At 45.1% G+C, this 20507-nt stretch overlaps 1 protein-coding gene across 1 annotated transcript in view; it reads left to right on the forward strand.

Annotated features, from left to right (window-relative positions):
• The window catches only part of TDRD9 (tudor domain containing 9), a 395653-nt gene that overhangs the window by 111937 nt on the left and 263209 nt on the right, over positions 1–20507 (forward strand). The window contains exon 6 of the mRNA XM_089657266.1: positions 6480–6560. Within this exon, the coding sequence (XP_089513392.1) occupies positions 6480–6560 (81 nt within the window). The remainder of the gene's footprint in view (positions 1–6479; positions 6561–20507) is intronic.

The raw sequence follows: 20507 nt of genomic DNA on the forward strand, positions 1-20507 counted from the left end.
TTTCTTGACCTCAAACAACCTAACACTACTACATCTGCCCCATAAGTACCCTTTCACGGACTGAACCAATGTGTGTGGTCATGTGTCCAAGGATATGTATATTATTGTACTCCTTTAATTCATCCAAGAAACACACAGGTGGCATATAAGGGTCATAAATCCTTGTTTCCATCTGCCTGGCTTTTATTTCCTTGATATTCAGTGTTGATGTTCCTTGGTACGCCTTACACTTGTGTTAGAGATCATGTATTGGTAAAGTGGTTCCAAAGGTAGGTTTCTTACCGTAAAGTGGTTGCAAAGGCAAATGGCATTTTACCTTAACCACTTGCCATCCAGAGGATTTACCCCCCTTAATGACCAGGCTTCTTTTTGCTATTCGGAGCTGCACTTTCAACTGATAATTGCATGGTCATGCAATGCTGTACCCAAACGAAATGTACGTCCTTTTTTTCACACAGAGCTTTCTTTCGGTGGTATTTGATCACCTGTGCTTGTTTTATTTTTTGCACAATAAACAAAAAAAGAATTAATTTTTTTTTGGTTTTTTTTTTACTTTCGGCTAAAAAAATATATATTGAACTCAAAATTAGTCATAAATTTAGGCCAAAATGTATTCCGCTACATGTTTTTGGTAAAAAATCCCACTAAGTGTATATTGATTGCTTTGTGTGAAAGTTATAGCGTCTACAAACTAGTATAGATACTGCAATTTATGTTATTTTTGTGCTATACAGCACTGCACTAGTTTAACTGACAATTGTGCGGTCATGCATTATGGTACATAAATTAAATTTATGTCCTTTTTCCCCCCCCCCCCCCACACAAATAGAGCTTTCTATCGGTGGTATTTTATCACCTGTGCAATTTTTATTTTTGGTGCTGTAAACAAAAATTTTTTTGAAAGATAAACATTTAAAAAAAACAAACAAATATTTTCTTATTTGTCATAAAATATCCAAAATGTATTCTGCTACATGTTTTTGGTTAAAAAAAAAAATCCCAATAAGTGTACAGGTGAAACTCAAAAAATTAGAATATCGTGCAAAAGTTAATTTATTTCAGTAATGCAACTTAAACGGTGAAACTAATATATGAGATACTCATTACATGCAAAGCAAGATAGTTCAAGCCATGATTTGTTATAATTGTGAAGATTATGGCTTACAGCTCATGAAAACCACAAATCCAAAATCGCAGAAAATTAAAATATTGTGAAAAGGTGCAATATTCTAGTCTCAAAGTGTCCCACTCTAATCGGCTAATTAAGCCATAACACCTGCAAAGGGTTCCTGAGCCTTTTAAATTGTCTGTCTGGTTCAGTAGGAATCACAATCATGGGAAAGACTGCTGACCTGACAGTTGTGCAGAAAACCATCGTTGACACCCTCCAAAAGGAGGGAAAGCCTCAAAAGGTAATTGCAAAAGAAGTTGGATGTTCCCAAAGTGCTGTATCAAAGCACATTAATAGAAAGTTATGTGGAAGGGAAAAGTGTGGAAGATAAAGGTGCACAAGCAGCAGGGATGACCGCAGCCTGGAGATGATTGTCAGGAAAAGGCCATTCAAAAGTGTTGGGGACTTTCACAAGGAGTGGACTGAGGCTGGAGTCAGTGCATCAAGAGCCACCACACACAGACGGATCCTGGGCATGAGCTTCAAATATCGTATTCCTCTTGTCATGCTGCTCCTGAACAACAAACAACGTCAGAAGTGTCTTACCTGGGCTAAAGAAAACAGACCTGGTCTGTTGCTCATTAGTCCAAAGTCCTCTTTTCTGATGAGAGCAACTTTTGCATCTCATTTGGAAACCAAGGACCCAGAGTATGGAGGAAGAATGGAGAGGCACACACTGGAAGATGCTTGAAGTCCAGTGTGAAGTTTCCAAAGTCTGTGTTGATTTGGGGAGCCATGTCATCTGCTGGTGTTGGTCTACTGTGCTTCATTAAGTCCAGGGTCAACGCAGCCGTCTACCAGGAGATTTTGGAGCACTTCATGCTTCCTTCCACAGACGAGCTTTATGAGGATGCTGACTTCATTTTCCAGCAGGACTTTGCACCTGTCCACACTGCTAAAAGCACCAAAACCTGGTTCAATGACCGTGGGATTACTGTGCTTGATTGGCCAGCAAACTCACCTGACCTGAACCCCATAGAGAATCTATGGGGCATTGCCAAGAGAAAGATGAGACATGAGGCCGAACAATGCAGAAGAGCTGAAGGCCACTATTGAAGCATCCTGGTCTTCCATAACACCTTAGCAGTGCCACAGGCCGATAGCTTCCATACCATGCTGCATTGAGGCAGTTATTGCTGCAAAAGGGGCCCAAACCAAGTACTGAGTACATATGCATGCTTATACTTTTCAGAGGTCCGATATTGTTCTATGTACAATCCTTGTTTTATTGATTGCATGTAATATTCTAATTTTCTGAGATTGTGGATTTGGGGTTTTCATGAGCTGTAAGCCATAATCATCACAATTATGACAAATCATGGCTTGAACTATCTTGCTTTGCATGTAATGAGTCTATCTCATATATCAGTTTCACCTTTTAAGTTGCATTACTGAAATAAATGAACTTTTGCACGATATTCTAATTCTTCGAGTTTCACCTGTATATTGATTGCTTTGTGTAAAAGGTATAGCATCTACAAACTATGGTATCGATCAAGGACTTTACACAGCTTTTACTTTCTTACTGCCCATCACATTTCTTGAGGTGCTAAAATACCAGGACAGTACAGACACCCCCAAATGACCCCTTTTTGGAAAGTAGACACCCTAAGCTTTCTGAGAGGCCTATTGAGTCAATGGAAGATTTATTTTTTTTTCCCACAAGTTTTTGGAAAATTACAAAAACATTTATTTATTTATTTTTTATTTACACAAAGTTGTCATTTTAAATTATATATTTCTCACACAAGCCATGGATATATGTGGAATTACACCCCAAAATACATTCTGCTACTTCTACCGAGTATGGGGATACCACATGTGAGACTTTTTGGGAGCCTAGCCACATACAGGAGCCTGAAATCCAATGACCACATTGAAAGCCTGAAGGTGCATAACTTCCTCATTTCACTTTCTCACCCATCACAGTTTCAGAGGCCCTGAAATGCCAGGATAACACATGACCCCTTTTGGAAAGTAGAATTTAAAAAGAGGCATGGTGAGTATTTTGCAGATCTCATTTTTTCTCAAAAGGGTTTGAAATAAAAAAAAAAAAAAAAAGAAAATAAAATGTTTGTTTTCTTCATTTTCCAAAAACTTGTGGTAACAAACAAGATCTACAAAATACTCACCATGCTTCTTATCAAATTCTTTGGGGTGTCTACCTTCCAAAAAGGGGTCATTGGGGGGCGGGGGTTTGGTGCTATCCTGGTATTTCAGGGCCTCCGAAACTGATAGGTAGTGAGGAAGTGTAATGAGGAAATAAAGCCCTTTAAAAGCCTGAAGGTTCTTCGATTTTGGGGTCCTGTACTCGGCTAGACTGTCAAAAAGTCTCTAACATGTAGTATCCCCATACTCTGGAGAAGTAGCAGAAGGTATTTTGGGAAGTAATTCCACATATACCCATGGCATGTGTGAGCAATAAATCATTTAAGTGACAATTTTGTGTTAAAAAAAAAATTGTCATTTTACAAAAACTTGTGGTAAAAAAAGTAAATTCTTCTATTGACTCAACATGCCTCTCAGCAAATGGTTTGGGGTGTCTACTTTACAAAAACGGTTGGTTTTTGGGGTGGGGGCATTTTATGCCCAGCATTAGAATTTTATGCCGCACATCATTCACTCGAACCACCTGAAGACCAAGCCTTTTCTGACACTTTGTTTCCATGAAAAAAAATCAGTATTTTTTTGCTAGGAAATTACTTTGAACCCCCAAACATAGATTTTTTGAAGCAGAGACCTTAGTGAATAAGATGGTGGGTGCTTCAATTTTTTATGTTACATATTACTCGCGCAGTGATTTTTCAAATGCATTTTTTTTTTTTTTACTAAAAGTACACTTTTTTTACTTTTTGATGCACAATATATTGGCCAATTATTTGCTAAAATGAAAGATGGTATGCTGAGTAAATGTATACCAAACTTGACATACCTTTTAAACTGCGCATGCCCCGTGCAATGGCAACAAACTGCATACATTTTTAATATCCATAGGCAACGCTTTAAAAGCCTTTACAAGCTACCATTTTAGATTTACAGAGGAGGTCTAGTGCCAGAATTACTGCCCTTGATCTGATGTTTGCGGTGATACCTCGCTTGCATGGTGCAACCCGTTTACATACCTGCACAGGGTCAAAGCTCACGCACACAGGTGCTTTTTTTATTTTTTTTATTTTTATTTTTTTAAATTACTTTTACTATCCCTTTTTTAATGTTTTTTTTTTTTTTTTTTTTTTATATCCCATAAAACTTCAATGGGAATATTAATATATTCTTTTTTAAGAAATCTGGGGTCTATCAGACTCCAGATATCTCCTCTGCTCTTACATTATCTAATCTCACCAAGATTGGTGTGATCAGATGCTTTGCCAATTTACAAATGGCGCTGTTTATATCCTGCAAAACTGAAGTGATGAAATGCTCGTAGCATCCGTTTTCTTAGACTATAGAGATTATTGGCACCATTGTTTCCTAAAAGCTCTATGGTCATCTGGCAGAAACACCGGCTGCATTTTCAGGTTTTTCTGATTGGCACAGGACTGCCCTAGAAGGCCATGAAAAGCAACGGAGGAGGGGTGCATAGTCTCCCGCTGCTTGTAAAAGCAGTCCTGCAGCTAATTAGCCACTAGGATTGCTTTTATATAAAAGCCCATCACCGGCTGAAAATAATTTATACCAGGATGATGTCTGCAGCTGTAGGCATCATCCTGGTATAACCATTCAAAGTCCAGTGATGTACTAGTACATTGCTAATCCTTGTTGGGTATATATATATGCTATGTTATTTTTATTTTTATTTTTTTAAATCTTGGGGGGGTGGGGGGGTGCTGTCAGTGTGCCTAAACTGACTCAATGCAGCCCTCCTCCCTGTCTGTGTTTGCCGGTAATCACCAGCTGGGACCAGGTGATTGCAACCGCAGTGACAATCTGCGGCACAGGTAGGGCGGTCGCGCACCTCATGTGTGCCCCCTACCCGGATATGCAAAATCACGTATATATACGCGGTGCTGCAGTAAAAGTACTGTGGCTGGTCGGCAAGCAGTTAAATCATTTTGCATTATGGTAAACAAAAAACATTCTGTGATCAGTTCCTTTGCCCCCCCCCCCCAATACTTACCTGATCTCGATTCAATGCTGTGCCCAGGAGCAGAAGTGCTGAACTCTATCCTCTCACTGGACACGGAGGCAGTAGAAGAAGCAATTGGCTCCTTCTGCTGCCAATCAAAGCCTGTGAGGAGGCAGCTGCGCTGTGTGTCAGCACACACATAGACTGCTTATGGGAGTGTGCACGCATGGTAAGTGGCTAGCTATGGGGGTACTTGGAAGGGAGGAGCGTCCTTGAGTTCTAAAAAGGGAAGTTTTAGGGGCACTTTAAAGCATTTCATCCTCGCAGATAAATTCTTAGAAGCACTGAAACCATCTACATCTCTCGAAGGAGCTCGGTTCCCCCTTTTTCCCCTCTCATTAGGGATTTGGCATTCTTACTGGTCTTTCATCTTGAACAAATGTTTTGAAAAGAGCAGAGAGAGCTACTGCCTAGAGATATGCACCTTGCTGCTTGTTGTGAACTCTGAGGAGGGATAACAGGTATTGATGTTTAAAAGCGAAAAAGTTAATTAGCAGTGTTGAAATTTTTACTGCTTTATTTTATAAAGCTAACATTGTGCTGGTACTTGACTTTAGCTGCTTGTTTAGGTGCATTGGCTCCTGCTGCTGTCAGTCTACTTCTGTGAGGAGGGAGCGGGGCTGTGCTGTGTGTGTCAATAAACACATAGACTGGCTTGGTATAGTGCTGAGTGGCAGTATCAGCTTTGATAGAAAGTGCTGTAGAAATAGGTCGTCAGTGCATTTAACGCCTCACTTGACCTTGCTGTAAAGGACAAATAGTGTTCACGATCCTGCCTTTTGACTGGTTCTTTGTGTATTGCTAGATTAAATCAGCACTTGATGAATCCCAGGGTTCATTTAGCTATGGATGATAATGCTGGCTAGCTCATGCTCCCATTGTTCGATATTTTACTATGTCCTTTTGTTTCCTTTGTACCCTAATCTTAAGTATAGTAAGTACCTTTTTTGTCTTTTGCATCTTTCTGCCGTCTTCATGTAAGAGATGCATGCTGGTTAGGAGTTTCACTGCCTGTAACGTCTTTCATAAAACCCATATGCTTGCTTGCTGACGGTGTGAAGGAAATAAGTGTCCAAAAACAACAAATCCAATATGCTGTAGTAATGTCTCTTGGATGCCAAGGAGATACGAGTGTGGTTTTTGTTGAACTTTCTTTCATTTTAATTTTGTTTCCCTGTTAAGGTCCATGAACGCACGGAAGAAATGGACTTTCTCCTGATGATTGTTCGCAAACTCTTGCGCACTAATTCACGAATGGTAAAGGTAAGCAGCATGTGTTTTTTTTTTTTTTTTTTTCTTCTTCTCCTTATGCTTTGATTGTAGAAGGGTAGGATAGTGCATCATAATTTGTATGGATTTATTTGTAGAAGGGCAGGATATTGTGTCAAATTTGTATTGTTTTAATCCGTTCTTAAAATGAGCCTTTGCTAAGATACATCTGTAGTTGTAGGCACTGTGGAGCAGTTCATCCTCATGAATAAATTCACAGCAGAAGCACTGAAGCCTTATAGATCTCTCTCAGCATCTCTGTTCCCCCTGCTCCCCTTCCCATTAGATATTTGGCAACCTTCCAGTTGTCCTAATTTTTAACAGATGTTTTGAAAGAGAGCAGGGAGAACTGAGCTCCCTAGTGATCTCCACTAGAATAAATTCTTCTGACCAATCAAATGAATTAACACCCCAATGCCTGACGTCTAGTGTGCATGAGGCCATAAACTTGTAAGGAGGAAGCTTATGGGACCAAAGAGTAAGGTAAGAACGATTAGAGACTGGCAAATAAAACTTTTGTCAAAATCAAAAGAAGGGGAAGAAAAAAAAGTCTGAACACCTATTTGGCTAACCTTGAATTTATTATGCACCATAAACAGTAATAATCCATCGGAGACATGGAAATCCTGCATAACCGAGGACACTACCCGCCCCAATCCCCCCCCCCCCCCCCCCCCCAGAGTATTCAAGAGGAGACCCTCAAGAATGGACCGTTTCGTGCTGTTGCGATTTTGTCCCTCCCACTTCCGGGACTTCTTCAGAGCTATTGGTTGTACAGGGTGTCAGTCAATACTTCTATATCACCAAAAGTATCCACCCTTACTCTTTTTAAAGGCATCTCAATCTTATAATGACAGTCTGTAATCCACTTAACATCAAGTGGATAGGAACATAAAAGGGAACACAAACCAATGATTGGAAAACATATATCATGGCAATACCTTTATCATACAAAAATGTACACATCTAAGTAAGACATACAGACCAATAAGTATGCATATTACACCGGTGCTGTCCGCAGCAGGTGAAGCCCATGTCAAAAGACAATAATGCATCTAGAGTAAGGGTTGCTGCAGTGAATAGCAACCCTATGTGAGCTGACTCGTTAAGAGACAATTAAATAAGGCTCCTGGCCATAATATGGCCACATAGATAATATCCTATATGGTACTTAGAGTGATGGTCTATAGGGCACATCACTCCCATACTTAAAAAGCCCTCCCTGGACCCCACCAACCTGAACAACTTAAGACCCATCTCCCTGCTGCCATTTACCTCTAAACTCCTAGAACGCTTAGTCAACAATCACCTGAGCTCCCACCTCACCGACAACAACCTTCTTGACCCTTTACAGTCTGGCTTTTGCTCACTACACTCCACTGAAACTGCCCTACTAAATCTCACTAATGATCTACTAACTGCTAAAACCAATGGCCACTACTCCATACTCTTACTACTTGACCTTTCTGCGTCTTTTGATATGGTTGACTATCCCCTCCTTGACCTCAGAGACTCTGCTCTCTCCTGGTTCTCCTCTTACCTATCGCAGCGCTCCTTCAGCGTTATCCATAACGCTGCCTCCTCCTCTTCACTCCCTCTTTCTCCAGGGGTCCCTCAAGGTTCTGTCCTTGGACCCCTTCTCTTCTCCATCTACACGTCCTCCCTCGGTCACTTGATATACTCCCATGGCTTTAAGTACCATCTCTATGCTGATGACACACAAATCTATCTTTCTACCCCTCACCTCACTCCTTCAGTCTCCTCTCGCATTACTAACCTACTAAGCGACATATTGGCATGGATGTCACTCCACGTCCTCAAACTCAATCTTTCCAAAACCGAGCTCTTAGTATTCCCCCCCCCCCCAGCCTGTGCTCCCTCCCCTGACTTCTCCATCAAGATCAATAACACAATCATCATTCCCTCCCCTCATGCCAGTGTACTAGGTGTAATCCTAGACTCCCATCTGTCCTTTCACCCCCAAATCCAATCATTGTCCAAATCTTGTAGACTTCACCTCCTCAACATCTCCAAGATACGCATTAATTCATTAATGCTGCTGCCAGACTCATCCACCTTACTAACTGTTCTGTATCCACCACCCCTCTCTGCCAATCCCTCCACTGGCTTCCTGTTGCTCAACGGATACAATTCAAAACATTAAAAATAATGTATAAAGCCATTTATAACTCTGCCCCAAATTACATCATCGATCTTGTCTCCAAATATCACCCAAACCGTACTCTCCGCTCCTTGCAAGACGACCTGCTCTCTAGCTCCCTTGTCTCCTCCTCCCATGCTCGTCTGCAGGACTTCTCCAGAGCTTCCCCCATCCTCTGGAACCCTCTACCCCAATTTATCAGACTATCACCTACTCTGCTCACTTTTAGGTGATCTCTGAAAACCTATCTCTTCAGGGAAGCCTATCCTGCCCTCCGCTAATACTGGAATCTTCTACTCTTCCAACCAGTCCATCCCCAACAGTTACTACCTTTTGTACCACTAGCCCCTCCCTCCTAGATTGTAAGCTCCATGGAGCAGGGCCCTCAAATCCCTCTTGTATTGAACTGTATTGTTGCTGTATTGTCTTCCGTTTATATTGTAAAGCGCTGAGCGAACTGTTGGCGCTATATAAATCCTGTATAATATTAATAATAAAGGTCACAAAGTCAAAACAGTATAGGCAACTATCCTTATCCCAATCTGACATATGTAGGCGGATCAAAAGAAACATTGCAGGGACAGGTCACTATTAAGTCCTTTAGGGATTGTAGATTCCAACAAAAAGATCCACATGGCTTCTTTCTGAAGGAGTATCTTGTCTCTATCTCCTCTTCTATCAGAATATTCTAATTTAAAAATCACTGTGCATTTGAATCCCTGAGTAGATCTGCCATGTTAATCTCTGAAGTGTATGGCCACTGGTGATTTATCAGCAGTGGAGATACTAGTAAGGTGTTCACCCAACCGTTTTCAAAATTCCCTACATGTCTTGCCAATATAGATTTTGTCACAAGGGCATATAATCTGATATACAACAAAACTAGAGGAGCAGTTGACAAATGAATGAATTTGATATTTCTGGGTTTTTTCTAGTTTTCAAAAGTTTTTTGGTTTTGACCACATATTTTACATACGCTGCAATGTTCACATGGGTGCATGCCCACTATTGGTTTAGTAAAAGATATACTGGTGTTCGGTTTTTTGGTGGGGATGTATTCACTGTGGACCAAGGCAACACCAATAGTTGGAGCTTTCCTGGCTATTAGATTAGGTATAGAACTTAAAATTTTCTTTAGCCTTCCATCCAACAATAATATATACCAATGTCTCTCCAATTAGAGATCGCAACCACTCCCCAATGGGTTTCATATGTAGTAACAATACCTATTTTTTCTACATCATTCTGTATGGATTTTGAGCATGCACTTTGCTTATTCAGGATATCTTCCCTACTTTGATGCCATACCTTGTGTTTGCCATCCCTAACCACAGAGTTAGGTTCCCCTCTGGCTTTAAATCTCTTACCTAGATGGATGGCTTCCTCATGAAATTCCCTAGGACTCAAGCAATTCCTCCTAATCCTAAGGAACTGTCCTGTTGGAATCCCTCTAATCAAATGCCAGGGGTGATGACTTGTGGCATGAAGAAGGGTATTGCCCTCGGTTTGTTTTCTAAAGGTTTTTGTATTCAAAGTAGATGTGGATTTGCTAATTAGCATATTGTGTGGTTTAGTACATCCAGGAGCCCCCGGTGTGTTTAGTTGGTATACATTTCCATCTAGCTGGGGTTGGGGGTGTCAGTGAGCTTTTATTCTTCTCAGCTCCTCTCTCTCCTACAGTGATGTGGGTGTTGTGACTGGAGGGTTCTCCATTTAGGGGAGATGCGCATTGTGGGTCCCTGTGGGGGTTGTTGGTAATGTTTGGTTGGGTGGGTTGTGTCAGGGGTTGGTTTTTGGAGGGCTTGGGGTAGGTTAGTCCCATAAACGTTTGGCCAGCCCAGGATATCTCGCTTGTGGCTGTGAACTTGGTTGGTTAAACCTTGACTAACTGGACAAAGTTACTTACTGAAGTCAACCACTTTGTCACTTTGTCATGGAACATTTTGGAGCAAATGGTTGTAGCTTTACGCCACAAATTTGAGGGCCTGTTGGTAACTTGCAGTCTCATCTCCTGCTTTTTTTTTTTTTCTCCTGTCAACATGTGGAGGAGATTTGGTTAAATTATTGGTCCGAGGAACCTGTGTCTTAAGAATTGCTTGATTCACACTGCCTTTGAGAAACATCTCTTGGGATCCACTCTTAATACTGTTCTCACACTGCTGGTGACGAGTACCCATGTTCCCCAGCAAAGATAATGTAAGGATCAGGCTGTAAAGTTGTCTTGTTTAAATATTCATTTCATTTCTCTACTGCTGCACAATCAACAAATAAGGTATGCTTAATTTCCTGTCCCACCCACAAGGTCAGGGGCTCAGTCTACCAAATATTCATAAGACTCCCTCTGTCAGGGATCGCCACGATCCCCGCCGCGATGGTCCCGGCGCAGGCGCAGTATGCCGCCCTGTGCAGGGACGCGAGCTTGAGGTCCGGGCCGGCCGCGGTGCGCGCATGCGCAGTAGAACCCGCGGCCGCCTGCTGGGCACCAATGGCAGCGCAGGGTGCGATATTTAAACGGCCCTGAGCTGTCATTTGGTGCCTTCTGGTCTTATCCTACCCTGCATTCTGTATCCTGTACCTGAACCTGTTCTAGTAAGTTGCTGACCCGGATTGTGCCTGACCACTGCTGTATTCTCCTGCCCAGACCCTTGCTTTGCCTGACCTCTCTCCTGAATGCCCCCTATTGGATTTGACCTGCTGTTGCTGACCTGGCGTGTGACCCGACCATTCTATGCCCGCTGCCTTGTACCTTACCGTCCTCTCTGTTACCGACCCGGCCCGTCTGACCTTGCTCATCCATCCATCCGCCCATCCCTCGCAGTGGGGTCTTCTGACCTCATATCAGACTCTCTCCCGTGGGAGCCCTTGGCGCATACCACTACCACTGACGGACACACCCAGTAGCCACGACCTGGTCTCAGGGGGCTCCAAGTCCATCCCCACCATCAGGGGCCCTGGTGAACAAGCACCCTGGGACTTAGACTCCGTGCGCTGGGGACGCCTATTCAGTGGAGTGCTAGTGGTACCGCCGGGCGGTCCCTTACAGTACCAGAAGGCCATGACTGAGTCTAGAGGAGGGCCCTCGCCGCTTGAGGAGATCTGCAGGCACCTGTCTAATTTGACTCAGGCCGTATCGGCCCTGCAGGACAGATGTCAGCAGATTGAGAATCAGTTCCAGACCTGCACTATATCCGTTCCTGCCCCACAGGCCACGGTCCCGCACCCCCGGCCGTAAAAGCCCCTGTGCCGGTTTCTGGGGCTTCCGCACCACTCCCGGCGGCCGAACCCCGAGTACCCGTACCAGAATGTTTCCACGGGGACCGCACACGCTTCAGGTCGTTCCGTGAGTCCTGCCTTCTCTATTTTGAGTTACAACCACGGACCTTTGTGACTGAATCCGTGAAGGTGGGGTTCGTCATCTCCCTCCTGCAGGGTGAACCCCAAGACTGGGCCCACCGACTGCGGGGAAAAAATGACCCTCACCTTAGTTCGGTTGACAATTTTTTTTGACGCAATGGCCATTCTATACGATGACCCACAGCGGGCAGCTTCTGCTGAAGCTACTTTGTACAAGCTCCGGCAAGGCCGTCGAGCGGCGGAGGAGTACGCGTCTGAGTTTAGGCGCTGGATGGGGGACACACACTGGAACGAGTTTGCGCTCCTGCATCAGTTCCGTATAGGCCTATCAGAAGGCCTGAAAGATGAGCTCGCCCGGGTGGAGGTGCCTGAGACTTTAGAGGACTTAATTGCGCTGACTATTAAGATTGACCGTAGACTGGGAACGCAGATTTGAGAGGTCCGGTCAGGGTCATGGAAATCCCTGGGGGCCATTTCAAGGTCCCAGTCAAGCACCTAGGCCAAACATCAAGAACCGGCCACCTGGAGATATCCCTGAACCCATGCAACTCGGCCTGGCACGGCCTAAACTATCTCCGGAGGAACACCAGCGCAGACGATCCCAGAACCTATGCCTCTACTGTGGTGAAGCTGGTCATATGGTACGATCCTGCCCGCAGAAACTGAGTAAGTGCACCTCTTCTTCCTTGTCCATTGGCAATGTTAGTCCATCCCAATACTTAGTGGTGGCCCTTTCCTTTCAGCTTCCAGAAAGGACCGTGGAGGTTTCGGCCATAGTTGATTCGGGGGCATGCAGCTGCTTCTTGGACATCAATTTCGCTCACCAGCAGGGTATTCCTCTCCAATTGAAACAGAAGGGGTTCAATATTTATTTGGCCGATGGTTCCCGGATAAAATCGGGGGTAGTGAACCAGGAAACCCCCTCCATCGCCACGGTCATTGCCGGCCAGCACCAGGAACTTCTCCGCCTGGATGCTATAGCTTCACCCCTCTTCCCAGTCATTTTGGGGCTCCCATGGTTACGGGCCCATAACCCCCAAATTGACTGGGAGACCGGAGTAATCTCGTTCCCTTCCCCATACTGTCGGGTATACTGCACTTCGGGCCCGGGGGTCCCCCAAATCCTCCTGTGCTCTGAGGGGGAAGCCGAATTAAAACAAGTAATCCCTGCAGCCTACCATGAGTTTCTAGATGTGTTCAGCAAACGGGGAGCCGATACTCTACCCCCCCCACCGCCCTTATGACTGTCCCGTTGACCTGTTACCCAGTTCGGAAATTCCTTTTGGGCGAATATTCCCCCTTTCAGAACTCTAATTGGGGGCCCTGAAGGAATATATCGAGGACAGCCTCCAGAAGGGGTTCATCCGCCCCTCCACTTCACCAGCGGGGGCGGAAATTTCTTTGTTGAAAAGGACAAGACTTTAAGGCCGTGTATCGATTACCGGGAGTTGAACAGGGTCACGATAAAGAACCGTTACCCACTGCCGTTAGTACCAGAGTTATTCCAAAGTTTAAAAACCGCAGTGGTCTTTACAAAGCTGGATTTGAGGGGAGCGTACAACTTGGTTCGCATAAGGGAGGGGGACGAGTGGAAGACTGCCTTGCGCACCCGTTTCGGCCACTTTGAATATTTGGTCATGCCGTTCGGGTTGTGCAATGCTCCGGCCACTTTTCAACACTTTGTGAATGATATTTTTAGGGACTTCCTGGATGTCTTTGTTATTGTCTATTTAGACGACATTTTGATTTTCTCCCCTTCTCTGGGGGAACACAGAATACATGTAGCAAGGGTATTGGGGCGATTGCGGCAGCATGGGTTGTACGCCAAGGCAGAGAAAAATGTTGTTTCGAACAATCCAGCATTACTTTCTTGGGCCTGATTATCTCCACCGCGGGGGTCGCGATGGATCCTCAGAAGGTCGCTGCAATACTGGATTGGCCTGAACCCACGGGCAGGAAAGGCGTCCAACGATTTATCGGTTTTGCAAATTTTTACCGGAAGTTCATCAAGAACTTCTCGGGTCTGGTCTCCCCCATTACTCAGCTAACCAAGCTGGGAACCCGGTTCAGATGGACACCAGAGGCTCAGGAAGCTTTTGAAGCCTTGAAGAAGCTGTTCACCTCGGCACCCATTTTGGGTCACCCAGACGCCGCCCTGCCCTACATCTTGGAGGTGGATGCATCGGAGAATGCGGTAGGTTCCATCCTCTCCCATCGGAAAGGCACCAAGAAATTGCTCCATCCTGTAGCATTCTTCTCACGGAAGCTTACCCCAGCGGAGAAGAATTATGACATCGGTGATCGAGAGCGATCAAAACGGCATTAGAGGAATGGAGGTACCTGCTGGAAGGTGCTGTGCACCCCATCTTAATATTTACTGACCACAAGAACTTGGAATATCTGAGAACCGCCAAGCGTCTACGCCCGCGTCAGGCAAGATGGGCACTATTCTTTTCAAGATTCAACTTCCATATTACGTACCGGCCTGGATCAAAGAACACTAAGCCAGATGCGTTATCACGTATGTATGAGGACGCCAAGGAGATCCCAGTGCCCGACACCATCCTGTCCTCGGGTAACTTCTTAGTCCTTCAGTCGGACCTTCGTTCCAAGATAATGGAGGCATCCACAACCGTCTCTACCCCGGTCGGAGGGCCCCTCCAGAACAAGGGGGGACTCCTATGGAGGGAAGATCGGATTGTGGTGCCGGAGGAAGCCCGAACCCTGGTCTTGGGGCATTGCCATGACCACCCGATGGCGGGACACTTTGGCCCAGAAAAGACCCTGGAACTTCTCCGACGCTCCTTCTGGTGGCCGGACATGGCTAAAGATTGTAAGGGCTATGTAAGGTCCTGTATCACCTGCCAGAAGAACAAACCTTCAAGAAACAAAGTTTGGGGTCTGCTGCGACCCTTACCGATCCCTGAACGGCCTTGGCAAAAGATCTCGTTAGACTTTATAGTCGAGCTTCCGCCATCGCTAGACCACATGGCAATCCTGGTGGTCGTGGACCGCTTGTCCAAGATGGCCCACTTCATCCCGTTGAAGAAAACCCCCTCGGCAGCCGAGACTGCGCGAGTCTTCATTCGTGAGGTGGTAAGGCTGCATGGGGTCCCCGAAGACATTGTCTCGGACCGGGGGGTCCAGTTCACGTCAAGATTTTGGAGAGCTCTGTGCAAAGCCCTGGACATCAAATTATCCCTCTCCTCTGCATTCCACCCTCAAACTAACGGTCAAACCGAAAGGACCAATCAGACCCTGGAGCAATACTTAAGATGCTACACTTCGTTTACTCAAGATGACTGGATGCCATTTCTACCCCTAGTGGAATTCGCGTACAACGCCCGTCATTCAGCGACGGGACAGTCCCCGTTCTTTGCCAACTATGGTTTTCACCCCGTCTTCCTCCCGGATTTGGTCTCGGAATGCCCAGTACCAGCAACGCAAGATGTGGTAACGTTTTTCTCTGCGAACAATAAGAAGCTTCAAGAGGCCATCAGTCGGGCCCAGGAAGACTACAGGAAGGCATTCAACAGGAAACGGAGGGGAGACCTGGTGTTGCGGCCTGGGGAGAAGGTTTGGCTAGCGACGTCTAATTTAAAGATGCTTTGCCCGTCGAAGAAATTGGGACCCAAATTTATAGGCCCCTTCTGCATTAAACGGATGGTCAACGAAGTGGCCTACGAACTCGTCCTTCCTGACACTCTCAAGATCCACCCTGTCTTCCACGTGTTCTTACTTAAACCTGTGATCCCGGATGCCTTCCCAGAACGAGAATCCAGACCTCCGGAGGCCATAACGGTGGAGGGACAAGAAGAATTTGAGGTGGAAACGATCCTAAAGTGCCGAAGAAGGGGGGGCCAGACCCAATTTCTTATCAAATGGAAGGGCTACGGCCCTGAGGACAATTCTTGGGAACCAGCCCATAATGTCCATGCACCCAGACTTGTCCGGAGGTTTCTTCGTGACCACCCGTGGTGGGGAGATCGGGTGGGCATCCGGAGGTTGCCCGTAGGGGGGTGGGCATTGTCAGGGATAGCCACGATCCCCGCCGCGATGGTCCCGGCGCAGTATGCTGCCCTGTGCAGGGACGTGAGCTCGAGGTTCGGGCCGGCCGCGGCGCGCGAGTTCGCGCATGCGCAGTAGAAGCCGCGGCCGCCCGCTGGGCACCAATGGCAGCGCAGGGCGCGATATTTAAACGGCCCTGAGCTGTCATTTGGTGCCTTCTGGTCTTATCCTACCCTGCATCCTGTACCTGAACCTGTTCTAGTAAGTTGCTGACCCGGATTGTGCCTGACCACTGCTGTATTCTCCTGCCCAGACCCTTGCTTTGCCTGACCTCTCTCCTGAATGCCCCCTATTGGATTTGACCTGCTGTTGCTGACCTGGCGTGTGACCCGACCATTCTATGCCCGCTGCCTTGTACCTTACCGTCCTCTCTGTTACCGACCCGGCCCGTCTGACCTTGCTCATCCATCCATCCGCCCATCCCTCGCAGTGGGGTCTTCTGACCTCCTCATATCAGACTCTCTCCCGTGGGAGCCCTTGGCGCATACCACTACCACTGACGGACGCACGCAGTAGCCACGACCTGGTCTCAGGGGGCTCCAAGTCCATCCCCACCATCAGGGGGCCCTGGTGAACAAGCACCCTGGGACTTAGACTCCGTGCGCTGGGGACGCCTATTCAGTGGAGTGCTAGTGGTACCGCCGGGCGGTCCCTTACACTCTGCATGAGGTTGCTGAAGGTGGTCCCCAAGGACTACAAGATGGAGTTTTTCCTTGTCCTCATCTCACTTCCAGCCTTCCTATTTTTTAGCACATATTGGCAAGTTTCCATCAAGACATCTCAAGTCGTTTGGTTCAAGGTCATTGCCCTAGTTCCTGTAGCTGAATGCGTTCCAGAATTTTACTCTCTAATCTTTTATCCATCCTTAAAATCAAAGAGAGCATCTGCCCCATACTCTATCTTGAAGCACAAGCACATAAATTCCACATTCGATCTGCCAAGTCAGTCTTCGCTTCCCTAACAGACCTTTTGGTAGGATATCCAAGACATGTAATACTTGTCCCCATCTTTCCAGCTTATCAGCATTTTCATCACTTTACTGCGGGGCCCCTGTACTGCTAGTTCCTGGCCTCGCCCTTGGGCTCTTTGTTTGCACCTTGGGTGTTCATCAGGGTACTGACCTCATTGTTCTACTGTGCACTTGTGGCATCTCTGTTGGGACATACTAGACAACCTCCTTTTTTACGGAACAACGTAGGCTCTGTCAGATAACAGTTTTGACTGTTATGGTATTATAAAGGTTTGCATGACTCCTTCACCTTTTGAAATTGATTCTGGAGTGTACTCCTTGTTTGCGTTATCTGCATCTAGTTTTATACACCTCAAAAGCCAGTGTGTTTCTTCCATAGAAGACCTTTTTAGATTCTCTGATTCAGGTGCTCCAGTCCAGGACTCGACTGACTTTTTCTTTTCTTGAGTGTCTTGTGTCTCGTGGTAGCCTCCTTTGAGGCAGTCTTGTTAGCCCAGTTTTAAGCTTGTCCTCTACAGACCAACATTGTTGCACGGCATATCCATCTTCTTTGGAAAGAAAAACTCATTTGGCCTTGAATAACTTGTTTCTTGGTTTGTGGCTCAAAAATGTGACTCTGGTTCTGATGAGGAATTTTCCTTGCCATCTTTTGGGGGATCCTTGTGATAGATGTCTTTCCCTCCTCAGGGCTTGAGTCCAGGGCACTGTCAGCGCAGGGAACTTGGTTGTCAGAGGTTTTTCATCTCCAAGTCCACACTCATGAACTTAATGCCATCTGGCTGTTTAGCATTCGACTATTATTCTAGAGTGCCATCTGACCAGAATTCAGTTGGACATCAACCACCAATGAGGAACCTGCAGTCTTGCTGCAGCAAGAAATGTAGATTGTATCCGAAGACAGAATTTTGTTTGTCATGTACATACTGAGTGTATAATTGGTATGCTGTTACACAGTTAATATTTATGTTAATGTACATGAGAATTCATATAGTTTATTTTTTGTACCATTTCCTATGGACATTTCTAGTTAGTTATGCTGCCATCCAGTGGCCTTATTTGGCAATGCACTTGTTTTATATTACCTCCCTGAGATCTATGACACAATTCCTTTGTATATGAAGCTCCTCCCTTCTTTTTGAGTTCAGCACTTCCTGTGTCATGGAGGCAGCTAACAGACCACATGTAACAGGGACACAAGTATTCTGCATAGTACGCTACAGAAAGTATCTTTTGACCGCATAATACTGGAAACCATTCATTCTGCTGTATCCTGTTGTCACATGTACAGAATAAAGCAACTTCTGGATGAACACCGTATTGGTGAGTTCAAGCTATCTGATAAGGATTGCCCACAGTGATTATATCTGCTTATACAGGCTAGGCAGAGAGGTCTCACAAGGGATAAATCGCTATCACAACAATCTGAGTCAGAATAATTGGAATGCAGAACTCTTCATCAGGCATCATCCCAACATGGGGAATGTTTCCTACACCTGGAGATGTTACAAAAGCTGTGTCACAGGTGGGAATGCTAGACGTGGACATTTTTGCTTCCATATTGAACAAACTGGATGGGTCTGTCTCTAGGTACAGGCATCCTCTAGTGCAGGGGTCTCCAAACTTTTCAAGCAAAGGGATTTTTTTTTTCAGACTTTAAGAAGGCCAGAGTGTGACCAGTAGGGGTTAGTATATGTTTCAGGCCCAGCATCAGTGAGAATAAACACGGCCTCAGGGATGGTGTTTAGTAGGAGGAAGAGCAGTGCTCCATCATTGGTATTAATGGGAGGAATAGTACCCCATAAGTGTTGTCAGTGGAAGAAATAGTTCCCCATTGTTGGTGTCATTTGGAGGAATACTGCTTCATATCATTGGAAGGAATAGTGTCCCAAGGGCCGGATAAAGACTAGCAAAGGGCCACATCTGGCCTTTGGGTTTTAGAGACCCCTTCTCTAGTGGAAGCAGTGGATACTATAATGACATAAAGATAGAAGGCATTCCAGTTAATCCTCATTCATTTGAACTGTCCAGTGGATATAAAAATGCTTACATAGACCCCTTGTGGCCCTTCGGTAGATTCTGCCAAATTTTCAGTATGAACCAACATCCTGCTTTATTGTACATGGCTTTATTGGCATGGCTGAACTGAAGTCCAGGTTTTTAGATATAGAAGTGTTTTACTTACTCTTTTGATTCCTATGATGCTAAATAGGAAGGCTACTTTTCTGCAAGGTATATCATCAGATGCGGATGATATACTTTGCTTGCTGGTAGTCTTTTCTTTTACAAAGGGTTTTATTATAGAATAAGCCGAGATAAACATTCGAGAATCATATACATTGACCAACAAATATGAGACGTACAGGGCAATTGAGAATTATTTCAAAGCATGTACTAGTAGAAACATAAGCATTAACTGAATATTTAAGTGCCATGGAAGAGAAGACTGGGAAGGGGAGAGAAGAAAAAAAATAAAATAAAAAGGGAGTAGGGGGAAGAAGGTGAACAAACATTTGGAGGTCAATAACAATGCAAACTCTAAGAGAAAGTTTTGCTATATCAGCATATATAAAACAGGAGAGGCATGAAATAAAGCCTCTCCAAATGTTAATATATATTCCAGATACTGGGCTCACAAAAGAGTCCAGGTTGCATAGGTAGTGTTGCAGATGTAGCACACAGAGCAATGATCACAATCATTACAATTCGCATAAGAACAGATTGGACAGAAGACTAGAGAAGGAAAATCGATGAAAAGACAAGGACAAAACATAAAAAAATAAACAATCACAAAAGGGCTCCAGGGCGACCACAACAGAATCAATCCTCATATCGACAGAAGGGACTGGTCAAATCTCGATGGTTTGGGCGGTTTCCAGCCAGGGACGCCATATCTGCAGGAAGTTTGTATGGGTATCCGTCAGTTTATCATTAACCATTATGAAGTTCATCCGATTTTTGACAGCCTTGAAGCTGAGGAGAGGAGTCTTCCAAGCCCTTGCATTTGTCAATTTAGTAGCCATAAATAGATGTGATGCCAGCTGCCGTTCAGGACAGAGAAGGCCTTCCAGAGGTTTAAATAGGAGCGCTTCGTACGGGTTACGCTTAATGTCCGTGTGAAGCATAGTGCGGAGAAGGGCATAAACCCTAATCCACAATCTGCTAACCTTAGGGCAAGTCCACCAGATGTGGACCATAGTACCCAATTGTTGGCATTCCTGAAAACAAGCCGGAGAATATGTAGGGATAAAATTAGCTAGACGAGCAGGTGTATAATACCATCGATAAATAATTTTGTAGGCATTTTCGAGAATGATGACATTCCTAGAACATTTAGATAATGCTTGGGTCATGGTCCGCCAATCCTGTTGATCCAAAGTCCCCCCAAGTT

Source organism: Staurois parvus, unplaced genomic scaffold, assembly GCF_062004578.1.
Source record: "Staurois parvus isolate SC_StPar_1 unplaced genomic scaffold, SC_StPar_1.0 ptg000978l, whole genome shotgun sequence".
In the NCBI taxonomy this organism is placed as follows: domain Eukaryota; kingdom Metazoa; phylum Chordata; class Amphibia; order Anura; family Ranidae; genus Staurois; species Staurois parvus.